This window comes from Falco cherrug, chromosome Z (assembly GCF_023634085.1).
Source record: "Falco cherrug isolate bFalChe1 chromosome Z, bFalChe1.pri, whole genome shotgun sequence".
NCBI classification, from domain to species: Eukaryota; Metazoa; Chordata; class Aves; order Falconiformes; family Falconidae; genus Falco; species Falco cherrug.
Window position 1 is genome coordinate 4,487,126 of NC_073720.1, and position 16,472 is coordinate 4,503,597.

General features: G+C 46.4%; 2 protein-coding genes across 4 annotated transcripts in view; one reads left to right on the forward strand and one right to left on the reverse strand.

The window, feature by feature from the left end:
* The window catches only part of LOXHD1 (lipoxygenase homology PLAT domains 1), a 143,629-nt gene extending 136,475 nt beyond the window's left edge, over positions 1-7,154 (forward strand). The window contains exons 38-41 of the mRNA XM_055699300.1: positions 873-1,043; positions 2,146-2,284; positions 3,728-3,889; positions 6,449-7,154. Coding sequence (XP_055555275.1) covers positions 873-1,043; positions 2,146-2,284; positions 3,728-3,889; positions 6,449-6,929 — 953 coding nt within the window. The 3' untranslated portion in view covers positions 6,930-7,154. The remainder of the gene's footprint in view (positions 1-872; positions 1,044-2,145; positions 2,285-3,727; positions 3,890-6,448) is intronic.
* A 4,351-nt stretch (positions 7,155-11,505) lies between these two features.
* Positions 11,506-16,472, reverse strand: part of ARK2C (arkadia (RNF111) C-terminal like ring finger ubiquitin ligase 2C) — a 50,895-nt gene continuing 45,928 nt past the window's right edge. For all 3 annotated transcript variants that reach the window (XM_055699506.1, XM_055699505.1, XM_055699507.1), the window contains one exon: positions 11,506-16,153. In XM_055699506.1, the coding sequence (XP_055555481.1) occupies positions 16,036-16,153 (118 nt within the window). In that variant the 3' untranslated portion in view covers positions 11,506-16,035. The remainder of the gene's footprint in view (positions 16,154-16,472) is intronic.

Below are 16,472 nucleotides of genomic sequence, written 5' to 3' on the forward strand. Positions count from 1 at the left end.
TGCTACCTGGCAGGGTCAAAGGAGCAAGCTGTAATGTACTTTCTGACTTTCAAATCTGAATGTGAAGGGTTTGGGGGTAATACAGGCAATAGACAAAGATGTGAAACCCTACAGCTCGTGGCCAGCTAGCTGCCCCAAAATGTGAAGCAATCACCACAAACCATGTATACACTGCTATGTGTTTTTTAATAGCTACAGACATATGTGGTGGTGGGGTGCGGGTTAGGTGGAACATGAACTCTTATCTTTCTTTTGGCTTTAAGATTTCATGTTTCCCTTAAAACGGAAGGAGGAATTAGCTGCTCCCTTAAGCCTTGTCCCCAAACCCTCTGATTTCCAGGAGATTTCATGCTTCTGGCTCTGGTAAACTGTTCTGCAGGGCCCTGATTTCCCTGGGGCTTTGTAAGGTTTTGTTGTCCCCAGGCCACAGCAGTGCTTCTTCCCGGGACAGTTCCTGTGTGGTATGTCGGCAGGGGACACCTGGCTGTCCCTGCTCACTGCTGCTGTTACTTGTATGCTGAAGCCCCATCTTGTGCGAAGTGCTGGGCAAGGACAAGCAATGGTGCCTTGCCCAGAAAGCCTGAAATCTAGCTTCTCCAGGACCATGCTCCAACACCCTTCTATCTGATCAGAAGCCAGCGATTCCATAAAGCATGTCCTGACTCTAGAAGGGGGATCAGATCATGGTCTTGAGCAAGTCAACATTGCTTTTGGTATCAGAACATCATGTTCACTGGTGACATTATCTGAAGCAAATACCAATAATTTCTAGCAATAATTTCAATCTGGGTGCTACCAATCTGAGGTATCTCACCTCCTTACCCAAGCTGTGTGAAAATACCCAAATCTTTTTTATTTTGTTGTTTTACTAGGAATTGCACCGGGCTGGCACTTGGAATACATCGATGTGACGGACTCTGCCATGGACAAGACATTTCGCTTCCAGTGTGATCGCTGGCTGGCTAAAGATGAAGACGATGGGCAGCTCATAAGGGAACTGGCTTGCGCCAATAATGACATCCTGGAACTGAAGGAACGGACCAGTAAGTTTGGATTTACTTAGAGTTACTTGTGGCATTTGCTGAGGGACCTCAGAGGACCACATCTCCTGCAAGCTGCCCCACTAAAGGTTCCCATGCAATAGGCATTTGTATTTGCAGGCTGCAAGGGTTTGATGACTTAAGGTACTCTTTAGTTCAAAAGCACAGTGTTGTGATAAGAAAGAAACAAATCAGGATTTATGAGGAAGAAAAAGGTCCCATTCTGGGTTGAAACCTAATAAGGGCTCATCTGCAGCAGTTCAATCCAGCAGTAAGCCATAAGGACACATGGTTACGGGCCCATTAGAAATAATGGTCTTGAGTTATTGAGGTGGAAAATAAGTTCAATCCTTAAAGCTTTGTAAGTAACGTTGCTCCAGCTTCCTCCTTAACATGTTCTGGGCGACTAGCTCAAGTATCCCAGATGAATGTGACAGCTGAGCTTAACACCCCATAGCCCTGGGTCTGCTCTGGGTAATTCCACTGCGTCCAAGGTAATTACACTAGTGTCTAACGTGGTGAGTGAGCAAGAGTTATTTAACCACACTGATGATATGCAAAGTGCATCTCAAGAACTCCTGCACCGCAGTGCTCTTTTGCAGGAGAGTCGATAATCCATCACTGCAGTGTGATTTCACTCTGCCCCTTGCAAAAAATCAGCCTTGTTGTTGCCATTTTGGGTACTCGCATGCCACCACAGCACCTGAGGACATCCTGTTGGGTGTGTGGATACCCTCACCGTCCCTGTTAGGAATGGTGGCACAAAAGCTATAGGATTTGGGCTGTGTTAAAAAGGGAGTGCTTAGCACAGCAGGGAGCTGGGCACAGCTTGATCAAGAGCAGCTCCATCTACTCTTGGTAGCTGATTGAGCAGTACTCATATTTTTTGTGTACTCTACCCATGCATGACATCCAAAGTACGCAGAAGTCAAAAGTCCCACAAATTTCAATACAGATCCATCCTAATTTTGCAAATGCTTTCTTGTGTGCTGTAATAAATATTAGGAAGAGAGTTTTCAAGCAAAGTGACAGCCAAATGAAGAGATCTTTCTGGCCATCTGCTCTTCCTTTTCTGTTTAACGTGTGTGTTAATCATGCTTTAAAGCCTATGAGATTGTCACCGTAACAAGCGACAGAGAGGATGCAGAAACGAAAGAAAACATCTGGATCATCTTAGAAGGAAAGATGGGCCGCTCAAAAGAATTCCTGATGGAAAACTCCACCAAGAAAAGGAGATTTGAAAGGTAGTGGGACAGGCTGGAGGGCCAGAGGAACTCCCCACCACCTGCGTGTCTTCCACCTCTTCTCCAGGGTGGTTTACAGAGCTGTGTTTGCGCTGGGCTGTTTCTCATCCCTCTTCCAAAAAGCCTGATGGTTTCCCATTTGGGGTCAAAGGAAGATGCAAAATTAGGTGCTGATGGGCAGACACAGAGCAGGTTCAAAAATTATGGGGAAAAGGCATTTGGTGAAAGGAAATGTAGATAATATGTGTGTGTGTGTGTGTGTGTCCGTGTGTGTGTCCGTGTCTGTGTCCTTTTGTATTAATACATACAAATGAGCTTCTGGCAAGCCTCCGGGGAGGCTGTGTATTTTTGAGCTAGGAGGAGCAGAAGGAAGCTGGAGGTGGTTTTAGTTCCCTTTACAGCATCTCACTGGCAGCGGGAATCAGAGAGAATGTAAAAATAGTTGGAGGCTAAATGTTGTCAGAGCTGCTCAGATCTGACTTTCCAGATGAATCGGGGCGGGGGGGGGGGGGGGCGGGGTGTGGTGGTGAGGCTGAAAGATCACTGTCGCGTGAGGAAAGCCGACGATCAGCCTTGTGCACAGACAAGCTGGAGGCACATCTATGTAATGTGGGGCAGGTTCCTTCCCCCATGTGGGACAGGTTTTCTGCTTTGTTTAAGGACACAGCACGCCCTTAGGAGACAGGAACCTTTTCAAAGCCACAGACACTGCTGGTGTTCTGTTGTTCTGCAGGGAGGAAAGGTTTTTCTTGCAGCTCTGTAAAGAAAGGTGAAATTACAGCTGTGGACTCTGGTCTGAATGGCTGAGGTTTCACGTGGAACATGGGAGATCGGGAGGAGCTTCCTCATGACCTTAAGCTCCTGGTGGAGTTAAAGACACTACTGTCCAAAGCACTAGTCACAGTTCATCCTTGTAGGCAGATGGGAATAAGGATCAGTTGGAAGAGATAACAGATACACAGGACACGTGACAGGGAGCCAGCTAAGGGTTTGGCAGAGACCTATTGTTTCTTTACAATTTTTTTTCAAGATGAGCTTCAGGAAGGGTGGCTGAACTAGCAAATTCAAAACAGCTGTGGTGGGTAGATGTGTAACAGATACAATATCTGTCAAGAATGAATGAATAAGTGCCAGAGGGGGAATTAGTCATTCTTTAGCTTTATCTATAATGAGGCAAATTGATTTTGTGTGTGGAACAGCTCAAGTCTATCCTGGAAAGTCCTAGTGGCAACAATTTAAAGTGTTGCCCCAAATCAGAGAAAATACTACATTTAAATATGGAAATTATACTTTGTGTTGAATGATTGTAGGTCAAATCAAATGACTTTAAATGAAGGCTTATCTTCTATCTTCCATAGCTGTGTGCAAATTACTTAATGTCCATAAGAGACAAGTCACTGCCAGCCATAAAGATACTAACTGAAGCTGCTCCGTTTCCTCTAGGGGAACAACAGACACATTTCAGTTTTCTTCAAAGAACGTTGGTGCTATCGCAGCCATCTGCGTCGGTCACTGCCCAAAAGATGGGAAGAAGTCATCTGCAAAAGCTGACGTCTTCTGGCACGTCCAAGAGATTGTCATAACGGAGATGGAGCTTTGTAACAAGTAAGTGCCTTCTGATCTGCAACGAGCTGCTCCAGGAGGGCACAGGGAAGCTGAGCAGCAATGCCTGTGTCCTCCCAAAGCATTTCAGACTTAAGTAACAGGAGAAAGTCTTACCAAATCTTAATCACTTTCTGAAAGCTAAGGACAAGCTTTTTGGTGTGTTGGGTGCAGAATGTCCCTGCCTGATTTGCCTGGGCAATTTCTGAGTTGTTAGAGAGGGCATTTGCCTGTGCAGATAAGTTTAGAAACAAGTTGGCCTGGGTAAATCTCCCAGCTATGACAAATTAATGTCTCAGCTCTTGGAAAATACTTAGACTAAAATGTAAAGGGTTTGTAGGATGCTCTGCACAGACGGGCCTTTAGGTAAGTCTTGTAAAAAGAGCTCCTAGAAAAAAGTTGAGTAAGACAAAACCTGAACCTCCAATTCAGACCAGCTTGGATGAGAGATCCTTCTGGTATGACTCAAAAGGTGCACTGGAAAGGCTGCAGTCATGCATCTCAGCTACTCTGATTTAAATATGACTGATATCAGCTTCAGGTCCTACATATTTTGGTCTGAAGTCCCATCTTTGGAAGGGTGATGTTTATGACACAGGCAGCAGATAGCACAGGGACCATGCAGGAGCCGGAGAAGATCATCCATTTGCAGAACAAACTGCTTGCTCTTCAGAGAAAATATCCGCAATGTTAATTGAGGATTTTTCTTCTCCATGATATTTCCATTGCTGCTAAAGAGTTTAACTATAAGGAGTTTGCTCCAGCTGAGACAATTGAGTGCTTAAGAAGAAATCCTTGAAGTGGTTTGGGGTTTTTTTTAGAAGCTGAGAGTCTCTCCTAGCAAATTAATCAACCAGTAGAAGAGCCACAATAATATTTGCTGAATGAAAACTCAGTCAATTACATACTAAAACATGTTCTTTTCTCCTGGTGGGGAAAAACCTGGAACCCTTAAAGTCCAGCTGTGCAATCAAATCCATGCAATAAACTCATTGGGAGCAGGCTGAAACTGCTTGAACACTGTTTTTTGAAGGGGCCAAAGATTTTCTTGTAAACCCCCAGTTGTTTTAAAGTTTCAAATTAAAGAGGGCAGCCAAGAGATGTTGGTAAAGGCTGCAGCTTGTCATTGCACTGAAGCAGGGCTTCAGCTTTGCAGACACAGCACTTCACAGCGATGTTTTCTCTACAAATGATCAAATGGAGCAGACTGCACTGTAAGAGCAAGCTCTCACTTCAAGTATTCCCAATCCCAAGCATCTACCAAAATGCACCCAGTCAAGCCAAAGACCAGATTAACAGAGTTATGGGATTGCCACAGCAATAGTTTTGAATTATACTGGGATTTTTGCCTTCTACTAGTAGAACTTAGTATGTGAAAGGTCTGTATTCAGCAGATTTTATTTGCAAATCCCAGGGCTAGAAAGGTCTTTTTTCTTCTCCCCTCCTCCCCCCTGCCCACCCCCATGCCCCCCACCCCCACCCCCCGTGAAGGTTGGCATGCTCCAATATAACTCTGGACCATAAGATATTACGTAGCCCAGGAGATAAAACTGCATCATCAGGCAACCCCTCCACCCTCCTCTCATACAGTTTTTCTGTCCCTGAGCCTAAAATTTTGCTCCCACCAGAATTTCTCATTTACAAAGCTTCTTTCCAGCAAAAGGAGTGCTTTACTTTGGCTGCAGAAAATGAAAAAAGTGTTGGAAGTGCTTAAGAAGTGCAGTACTGCTGGTATCGCAGTAACCCTTCCTCCAGGTGTTTATTTTACACACATGCACTGCAATCCAGCTATGCTCCTTCCAGGAGGACCTGCTGCAGTTTGGTTGAAGGCAGGGAAGGGAGGGAAAAAAACCACCTCATTTGGAAATGATCTGCATCATTGGAAATGAAATACATCTTTAAAAGTGGAGTGCTCCAGCCTCTGGCTGGCTGCCAGGTACGCGGTAATTTATGGATGTGCTATGTGGTCCCTGCACATCACCAGAGGCAGCACTGCAGAGCCAAGGGTTTCGGCATCTGGTACCTATCATTTCTGCGCTGCTTTTTTTTTTTTTTTTTTTTTTTTCCTGCTAAGGATAGGGTGGATGATCTAGATGAGGAAAGATGGGGGAGGGGGTTTAAACCTCCTCCTCCCATTTTTCCCATGTCCTTTTTCCTAGTTCCTAGTACAACTTTAACCATACCTCAGTGAGGGCAATTGCTGATCTCCCTGCTTTCAGAGCAGTTACACTCCCAGTGCTGGGCTGACTGCTCCTCTTGCTTTGGTAGGGCTGTAAATGGACTTGCCATTGTATAGGCAAAAGAGGTGACAAGTGCCCCACACCAACATTCCCACGTGCAGGGTGTCTATGGCTGTGTAGAGAAATGTTGGGTCTTCCAGTTTTTCAGTGTTCAACGATTGCCACTGTCTTCCTAGAGAGAAGCTCTAGTGTTAGCACATCTATGGAAAAATGCTGAAAAAGCATTAATTTTGGCTAATTTAGTAGCATGCCCGGTGCATAACGATTATGCAGGGAAGTGACCATCCATACCACTAACGTTCTGCTGCTTTTTCTTCTGCAGATACTTTTTCAGGTGCAATGTGAAAATCCCTCTGCGTTACAAGAGACGGGACTACAAAGTCTTTGAATGTGCCAAGGTCATCGAGAGTTTTGCCAGCAAAGCCCGGAGCTTGGTGCCAGTCAAATATGAGACCATCGTGGTCACAGGCTTTGAAAAGGGTGCAGGGACTGACGCCAAAGTGTCCATCACCATCTTTGGGGTGAATGGGGACTCGGGAAAGCGAGTGCTGAAGCATAAATTCAGGAACCTCTTTGAGCGGGGCAAAACCAGCAGGTTTTACCTGGAAACGCTGGACATGGGGGAACTCAAAAAAGTCCGGATTGAGCATGACAACAGTGGTCTGGGGCCAGGCTGGCTGGTGGAGCGGGTGGAGATCACCAACACGGCAACTGGTGTGACCACCATATTTCCCTGCGGGAAGTGGCTGGATGAAAACCGGGGAGATGGGTTAATCTGGAGGGAGCTTTTTCCTAGGTACTGAGGAAGGCAGGGCTGCAGGAGGGTTTTGGTCCAGTCTGCATGAGCATTTTTCTCATTGTACTGTTTTATATTGCATTTTGCTTTTTAAAATGCTGCCTTTTATATCGAGAGATTTTTAGTAGCAATATGTGGTTCCTGGGTTAAGGTTTTGTAAAAGTAATACTGCTTTTTTTAGAGCACAAATAAAATTGTGAATGAAATAAATACATTTCTCAATTCTTTATGATTAAAAGCCATACACTAACCTTTACCAGCTCAAATGTCACCTTCTGCTTTCAGTGCTTTGCCCTGCCAGGGCTGGGAAAGCCTGCTGGCCTCCACAACTGATGAGCTCCCCTTTTAGATGAGTCAAAAGGATAAGAGAATTGAGCCAATATATTTAAGAAAACTGAGCTTGGAGATCCCAGTTTTCCTCACTTTTGGCAAGAGTGCATATCCACACACACACATGCATACCTCCAGAAGACACTGCATTGAAAGCAGGTGAGGAAGGACCTGGTACTTACCCAGTCAGGTCTCAGGGGGTGGGATCTGGGTGGTGTTTTCCATCCATGGGCTTTCCCAGCTCTTGGGCTGAATTTGTCCAGGTCTTCCCAGAGCTGAGATCTACAGTTACAGCAGCTGGAACAAAAGACCTACTAGACAATCAATTCCACTGTAAGGAAGCTGTGGTAACTATATTCAAAGCTGTCTCAGGATAATCTTACCCTATATGGTCTGAATACCAACTCTGTTTCACAGCAGCTGTCATTCATTTTAATTTTTTTCTTTTAATAAGGATAGCTGTTTTGAGTTTTTCTGTGGTGGAGAAGGGATTTCCCCGCTGCAATTTGGGCCAGTGCTCCTGCAGACAAGCTCTTCTCAGCTACTCACGGCTCTACAGGTACCAACAAGAAAAGCTGTTTGTAAATTGTTACTTTGGGAGCCCACCAGGGAGCAAAGCAGCAGGACACACCCTTCATAGAAGAAAGGGGTGTGTGTCTGAGTCATCACAAGAAAAGCTAGTTCACCCTCCCAGCAGCTGGTTTCAAACAAGCACTTGGAGGGAATAAGGACCAAATGGGTCGAGAACAGGTTAAATCCACTGAGCCCAGTCACTCCATCAGTCACCCTGGGCTGTGACTGATGCTTCTCCTGGGACATGACCTGGATGTGCTTGGCCACAGGGCAGGACTGTCCCACAGCTGGATCCCTGCCTGGCCATGGGCAGAGAAGGCCCCAGCAAAGGCTACTGATGCTGAGACAGGAATTACGGGCATCAGTTGCACCTGGATATTTGAAAGCTGCTGTATCCCACCCAAGCCCTGCCAGGGAAGTGCTGCATCTTTATTTTCTGCAGCAGGCATCACCGAAGAGTGATTCAAGAAGAGTTTATTCAAGGCTGGCTGTGCCAGCTCACAATAGCTCAGACTAATTCATTTTAGAAACCTTTATGGTAACTGATGGTTTTGGAGCACAGCAAGTTTCTTAAATGAGCTCAGTAATCAACCTCATCAGTGATCAACTACTCACTGATGGGAGTAATAATAGCATCCTTTACTGGCTGTATTCTCCCTCCTCCCTGCATACTGGTGAACCAGGACAGAGCTTACAGGAGGAGCAGAACAGACCTCAAGAGGGCTGAAGGTAGGTGCTGGGGTCAGCAGGCATGTTGCAACCCTGGGACCCTGCTGGGATGGGGCTCAGGCTCCCTGGACAGCCAGGGGGTCCCATGAGCAGTGTCTGGAGCTTTTGCTTTTGCCACACTTGTGCAGTGTTGTTGCAAAGCAGCAGTTCCCCAGTGGGTGTTTTGAAACAAAAAAGGGGTCAGGGCCTTTCATCTGCCTGCTTTGCCTCCCACCCCAGTCTACCAGGGCTATGAAAAAAACCCTTCCTGTTAATAGATTTGTCCCATGTTTAGACAAACACGTGCTGCAGTAAAATAGGAGGGTTTTCCCACTAAAATGCTGTAGTCCCAGCCTTTCCAGTTGGCTCCAGTCAGCACCCACTTGGCCAGGCAATGCCGGAGGAGATGCGGAGATGCAGCATCACTGCATTACAGCGGTTTAACCCCTGCCAGCCCCTGAGCAAATTCACTGCGATGCACATGGGACCTGCACTGCTCTGCGGCAGCTCCTGATCCACGCACCCTTCCTGCATGGGGCAAGGAGGGCAGAGAAATCCTCATCCTGGGTATGAGATGTGCTTACATCTGGGAGTAACCACATGTAGCAAGTAGCTACAGCCATGGATAGAGGTCCTGTTCAGACAGGAATGAACATCTTCAGGGTCACCAGATCACTTTGTAGGTGACAGGTAGGATTGCAGATGCCTGGGTTAACAGCAAAACCACCTGCCATCCCTGAGTAGGCGCATTCAACACGAAAGCTCTGCTGGCCTCCAGGCAATGATGCCCTAAAAAGAGCAGAAGGGGAGTTTGCTGATACAGGGTCTGCAACCTCACTGCCTCCCAGGATGACAACCTTGGCAAACCATGAAAAAACTCTGCTTTTTTCTTTTGAAGACTTGAAAAATGCCCCTTCGTGCAAAACCTAACTCTACCCTGGCTCTGGGGAGTCATTCTGTTGCTACAACTAATGCTACAAAAGTATTAAGGCAAGAGCAGAGTTTTTCCAAGGGCTGGATTTGCATTAAGCTGTTAAAACCAACAGGTTCCTGGCCAAGTGGAGAACTGGGGAGGAGAAAAGCCAGAGCGGTCCTAGCACTATGCCTTCGGCAGGGCTCAGGGAATCTCTGCCTGCTGGAGCAGAGCATCCCAAAGCTCTATGCTGGGCAGATGCACAGATCCTGCTCCCACCACCACCCTCTACTTCTTTTTTCCCCCTCCGTTTCTTAGTTGGTGGGGTTCTAATGCACATGCCTTCATCCAAAAAACATTAATGTAGCTGAAAATCAAGAACAAAGGACAAGGATGGTAGCAGGAGTCGGCAAAACCAGGCTATTGCATTGTCTCTATCAATATCCGAGCCATTGGTTTGGAATCCCCATGAAGTTCTGTGTTTACAAAAGCACTTGGGTGCTGCCAGCGAAAAGAAGTATAACCGAGTCCTTTGCTTTGGATGCTAGAGGGGCTGGTTGTCTCTTGCTGCAGGATGCAGAGAATTATTTGAAAATCTCTATGAAGTTGTTGTGAAACATTTTTGATAGCATCATATACCTACACTAACCTTACGTGCATGAAGTTAGAATAACTGAGGGCCGTGAAGCATACATCTTATAACCTCCCCTGTCCCATCGTTGTGTGTAGAAGTCCGTTTTGACAGAAAAAAAGCTCCATTAAAAAAATAAAAAAAGTTATTTACTGATAGGGTTGTACAGCTCTAAGCTGCAGCCTGTGGGCCAGCTGAGGATTTTAGGTACTACAAAACACAAATAAGGGCTAAGCTTCCTGACCCTGGGCAGCTGCTCGCAGCAAACAAAGCCGTTGCATCTTGTCCCGTGCTGTTATACCTTACTGGACACTACCCCCTCCCTCCCAGCACAGCCACCAGTTACTGCCCACTGCGCTCGGCAGGGCCGCTGTCAGGTCACGGCCGTGTGTTTGCTGCAGCGGTTTGAAGCAAAGCTGATTGCCATCTCAAGGAACTCTCTCAACACCGCTACCTTCCAAAGGACATCAGCAAGATCTCAGCAAGTAACTGAGGTTTTCCCCCAGCTGGACCAGTGGGTCATTTTTAACCTGTTTTCTGAATTTGTAAAAGCTTCCTATAATGGGAGCTTCGTATCGCCTCAATACGGTGCATCCCTTATGCAGCCTTTGCTGAATGCTGGAGGAGCTGGCAAGTCCCTTCAGCTACGGGAACCAAATCTCTACGATCAGCAGCTGCCTGTCTCCAAGGCTTGATTTAGCCTAATCACATAGTCAAAGCTGGAGACCGGTCTCAGCCATTCTCCATTAAATGCATGAGGAGGAACAGTCGAATTGAGAGCGGGTAAGAACAGAGACTGGCACCGTTCATTGTGGGGAAGATAAAAGCACAAGAGGATCTATGAAACGAGCTGCGCAGGATGCAAAGTTGGGTGTACGGCCCATTGGATTCTCCAGCAGGTAACGAGAGGATTGTCAAATCTGTATTAGTGTGGAAGATTATTTTTTATTTTTTGCTTCCAGTAAGTTTCTCTTTCATGAGAGAAACAGGACACCCCTAGGGAGGGAGATGCTTCTCCACCAGGAGGATGGAGGACCTGTCAGTATCTCTGCAGGACTTGCCATAGATATCTTACAGGCTCCGTGGGATGTGTTTAGAGGAGAAATCCCTCTTTATCAGGCAATTTCCAACCTGATTCCAGAAAGTGATTTTGGTACCTAACCACAAAATTGGTGCCACAGGACATCACATACCATGATGTGCCTGGTGTGGAGAGCCTCACCTTGCCTCTGCCACAGAGCTCAAGCACCAACAGCCTCTGCAAACCAGCTGGGCAGAGTGTTTTCTACCTCAACAGCATCTCTTTTGCACCTCAAAGCCCAGAGGCATAAACAGTGAAAGAATTGACTCTGAACCAAAGATACAAGAAGCGGGTGGTAGATAAGGACCAAGCGATCGTCCTGCCAGGTGACTTCTGTGTGGCACAGGTTTATAGTTAGCAATGCAGTTTGTTTTATTAGTTATAAATAAAGTACAAAAAATCCACCAAAAGTGAATCTAAGCATTTACACAATTTCTAATGTCTTTTCATTTCTTCAATGCACTATTGCTTTAATATTAATAATAAATATTTCTCTAGCTTTCTTCTATAAAATAGTCTATGTAGCAAAATGTTGCACAGCACAACAGAACAGCAGTAGGAGTACAAAAATGTGGGTGATCCTTTCACCAGACCGGGTCATTAAAGGAGAGGATTTTTGTTCGCTCGCTCCTTGTTTTATTTATCCCTTTTACAGTGTCTTTGTGGACAGGGAACAACCGACCCCCTGTCCCCGCACAGCTCCAGGCTACAGGGGAGGAGTGTCACAGAGCAGCAAGGAAAAGCACAGATAGGTTTTAAACCCAGGGTAAGGCAAAGTCAACAAAGCAGAGCAGCACCCTGAAGGGACAGAGAGAAAAAAATTAAGGTACAGTCATTTTGTGCCTTTTTAACCCAAGAGAGAATTGCACCCAAAGCCTTTTGGGTGTGGATGGCTACTGGCTGAGCACAGGAGTTGAACCCCATTTCTGTCCATACATGGCCGAGCATCTGCGCTGACCAAGAGCAGTTATGGCTTAAAGCTTTAAATATTATCAAAGGTGCTCTAACCCTCTTGTGAAGCTCGAGCGCTTGATATTCAGGAGCCTTTCAGGAAAGGGCAGTGCGTTGCAAGAGTGGCATGGCCGTGGCTGGGGATGGGATGCTTGGCCACCGCTGCAGGAGCAGAACGTCAGCTTGGGATTGACCCCCTCCTCGGCATCAGGAAGGCTTTGGTGCAGGTCCCAGCTCTACAGTAGATTAAAAAGCTCCAAGTTGAGGTTTCCCCCCCTTAACAGGGGGGATGAAACCAACTGAGCACGAAGATCAGCGTTGAGGGCTCCATGCATGATTCACAGCTGGCTTGTAACAAATGCTCATGGCAGGTATTACAAAGGGATGCCGGATCGCTCCTGTGTCTATCCCAGCCCCTTGCTCAGCTAGACCAGGGGTCAACCCTCAAAAATTGCAATGTATCCCTCAGTTTTCTTGCCTTCAAGTTCAGGCTCAATCGATTACCTCCTTCATCCTCCCTGCAGCGCCCGGTGGGGTGCATGCACAGAGGGTGAAATGAGCCAGACCGAGCACCAACAGGCACCAAAAAACTGGATAAAGCCACCACTCCTGGGCTTCCTTCCTTGGTTTGTGAAGCAGCTTGCAGACTCCTGCACTAAATCCATGCATTGCCCCAAGCACAGCCTTGTAGTGGGGACCTGCCGGGTGTTACTGCAGGGTAATGCATGCAGCAAGAGCAGTAGCATCACCAGCAGCATCGGGGACAGGGCAGTAGCAAGAATCGACCGAAACATTTTGGTTTTGCAGAGCGCCGTTAACCACCTTCAATGCACAAGGACACAAGTGAAAGGATCACCAGAGTTTGATTATGAGTGCAAATAATATTCATATATATGTGCTAAACACAGTCACTATATTGCAGTTTTCCACTATGTCACAGCATACAGAATCAAAGGTTTGCATTTTTATGGAATGTATCCAAGGTAACAGCACCACAGTAATACAGTTTGTAATCACACACCCTGATTTTTTTCTCTTTTTTTTTTTTTGACAAGATAAGCATTACCCCCCACATCCCATGTTTAATTTTTTTTTAAAGTACCGATGCATGCAAAGCATTCCATTCCCAGAAACAATGCAAAAATGAGGTAATAGGAGTAATAAAAAAAATTAGTATTAATTTCTAAATAAATAAATTATAATTAAAAATGCAAAAAACAACTATAAAAATAATTAAATAAGAACCCACAATATCTACAAGTTAGTCATAAATTATGATTGTTAAATATAAGGCATTTAAACTCACAAAACCCTGTAAACTATCAATGTTTTGTTCCTAGACATTTTTTGTTGTTTGTTTCAATTTGTTTTTAAACTCATCCTATTATCGCAACCTACTCGTACAAATTACTTAAACGCAAAGGAACCTGACACACCGATGCATCTCCAGACGCTGTAAATTCGCACGCACCTTGGGATCAGTCACTCACATGAGACCACGGGAGTTTGGTGCTTTTTCTCACCAAAGGGGTTTTTTTTGTTTGTTTGTTTTTTTAAAAACTGTGCTTGTTCATTAGGCAAATAGTAATACTTTCGCATAGACTTTAAGAAAACACGCAGTTTGGAAGCAGTCCTCCTTCACTCCCTGCCCGGCCAGGGTCCCAGTCGCCCCGTTCCTCTCCCTGCTTCACACCCAGCTCATGCCTGGACAGACCAGACAGGCTTACAGTGTATTTTACCAGCAAAACCTTGCTTTGCTTGTCGATATGATTAGTAATATTAGTATTTTTAATGCTGCTTCAATCTGCTGCTGCTGGAGCAAGCCCCATAGGTATCGATGGAGCACTCCTTGACCTATGGACATCAGGGCTGGGACCACCACATCCCCCAAGAAGCAATTGCTTGTGCTGGGTGGCAAATATATCGTAGAACCACAGAACGGTTTGTGTGGGAAGGGACCCTCAAAGTCCCTCCAGCCCAGCCCCCTGCCATGGGCAGGGACACCTTCAGCTGGATCAGGTTGCTCAGAGCCCGTCCAGCCTGGCCTTGGATGTTCCCAGGGATGGGCCATCGGGCACCTCTCTGGGCAGCTGTGCCAGTGCCTCACCACCCTCAGCGTAAAACATTTTTTTCTTGCATCTTCCTCGTGTGCCACCATGTGTCCCCCTCCACTCCCTCCTACCTACATGGACACAGCAAGGACCCTCCTCCTCACAGGGCTCCCCTCTTCCTCTGCCCTTTCCAGTTGGGAAAAAAAAAACAACCAAAAAACCAACTCTCTGGGATGCCTCTGGGACTCACAATTACTGCTCGCAGGAATCCCGCAGTCTCTCAGATGGCAATTTATGATTGTTTCTACTTGGAGAGCATCACTTGGCTCCAGTGAAACAGATACTCAGGGGAGACAAATTATTCCCTCCACATCACCATTTTCAATATATAATGTTCCTGACTAATTCCCCTTGCTCCTCTGCTCCCCTAGCATGGGGAAAAAAAAAAAATAAAAAAGGGGGGGGTTGATTGTGAATGTCAGTTCTCCAGACGGTTTTCAGCTCAGTCACTGCGGTTGATGTGCTGAGTTCTTTATTTCAAGGAGAGCTTGGATTGCAACAGCTTGCTCCTTCAGGGACCACCTCCTAATTCTTTTCTGAGCATTAATGCAATTAAGTTTCATTTTAACAGCCACTGAATTCTCCCTGTGGGTACAACCTGAAACATTTACACAAACACACATGGGTGCAGGTGCACATGCATTGGGGCAGGGTCACAACCCAACCCCTTCTAAAAGCAGAAAACCGACACCCCCCCCCCCCCTCCAACCCCCCTTCCCCTCCCACACCGAAATGCTCACGGCCTCAGCAATGCCTTGTGAGCATCGAGTTTTCCCCCGTCCTGCTCTTTTGCATGGGCGAGGAGTCAGCAGCGTACATCGCTCAGCACCTCTCCCGCGTTACTCTACCGCAAAGCACAGCTATAGGTGCCGACTTTAGTAACCATCATTTTAGACCCTGGCTGGCAGCAGCTGCCGAAGCCAACCAGCCTCACAGCTCACAGGAGAAAGCATCATGGGCAGCGGCAATCACGAAGACAGCCCTTCCTTGGATTTTGATATGCCAAGCTACTTCATTAAGATACGGAAAGCAAAGAAATAACACCTACTCCAATATTTTGCCCCTACAGAAAGTGTCCAGCACCAGCAGATAAGCAGGAACGAAGCTTCTCCCTATTGCTTCATTCATTTAATTCCCAATTTTTATTATTTTTTTTAAGCTTCTCTAAATTTGCAACACACTGTAAACACAAGGAAAGGAAGCACACGCGGCTGAGGCAAAGAGCGCAACCCTTCTGACTGTAAACAGGATTTTGCTTTTTCGCCTCTTCCCCCCTCAAGGGTGGGAAAGGCTGACCTCTTTCTTGCCCCTCTGCAATGTATTAATCAGGCACCAAAATAAGGAATCTATGAAAAAATATTTGGTGCAAATTAGGTAACAGCAACATGTCCACCACAAGATGAGTAGGGCATCAAACACAACATTTCTTAAGCTAACATGCTCCAGCTGCCATCCATAGAAATAGCTAAAGGACCCCTAACATGTTTCTACATATTCGAGAGGTATATATACAATCCTCATGAAATGCAGGATTGACAGGCCAGACTATCACAACTAGTTCCTTCATGTTCAACACTAAATCTTCTGCAGCACGGGGTCTCTGAGCTCCGGGAATGCCAGCTCCCTTTCATCGGGCCCGTATCCTGCGTTATGTGCAATATCTCCTACCACTAGATATTGTACCGCCGCCTCCTCCTCACTAACGTGCCTGCAGACTTTTCCTCTCAATCAAATGGCTCAGAAGGCAAAAATTTTGCTGCAAGGGTTTATGGCCATATGACCTGGTAAGGAAAATGGTGTGTCCAGCCAGTCCTTTCAGCTGTCCGAGCCGAGCTGTGTTTCAATGTCCACCCTGCAAATCGGGCACTTCTTGCTGGTGGCCAGCCACTGGTCCACGCACACTTGGTGGAAGAGATGCATACAGGGCAACCGCCTGCAGAGAAAGAAGTACCACCCTGTTAGGATGGAGGAGGTCCAGGAGACCAGGAAGAGCCAGAAAGCAGCAGCCGGGGCTGCTTCAGACATGGGGAAGCACTGATGCAGTGACACCAGTGCTACCGAGGTCCTACAGCCTTCCCCAGCCAAGCCAGCTCATACAGGGCAGTAGGTCAGAGATGGTGTCCTTCTTGGCTCAAAGCCTTTTAGAAACCCCCACACCCTCCTGAATTGTTTTGTTCCAGTTATTAATTACTCTGCCTTCCTCTTTTTAATCTTTCAGGAGTATCAGTTTATACTCCAGAGCCTCTTGATTT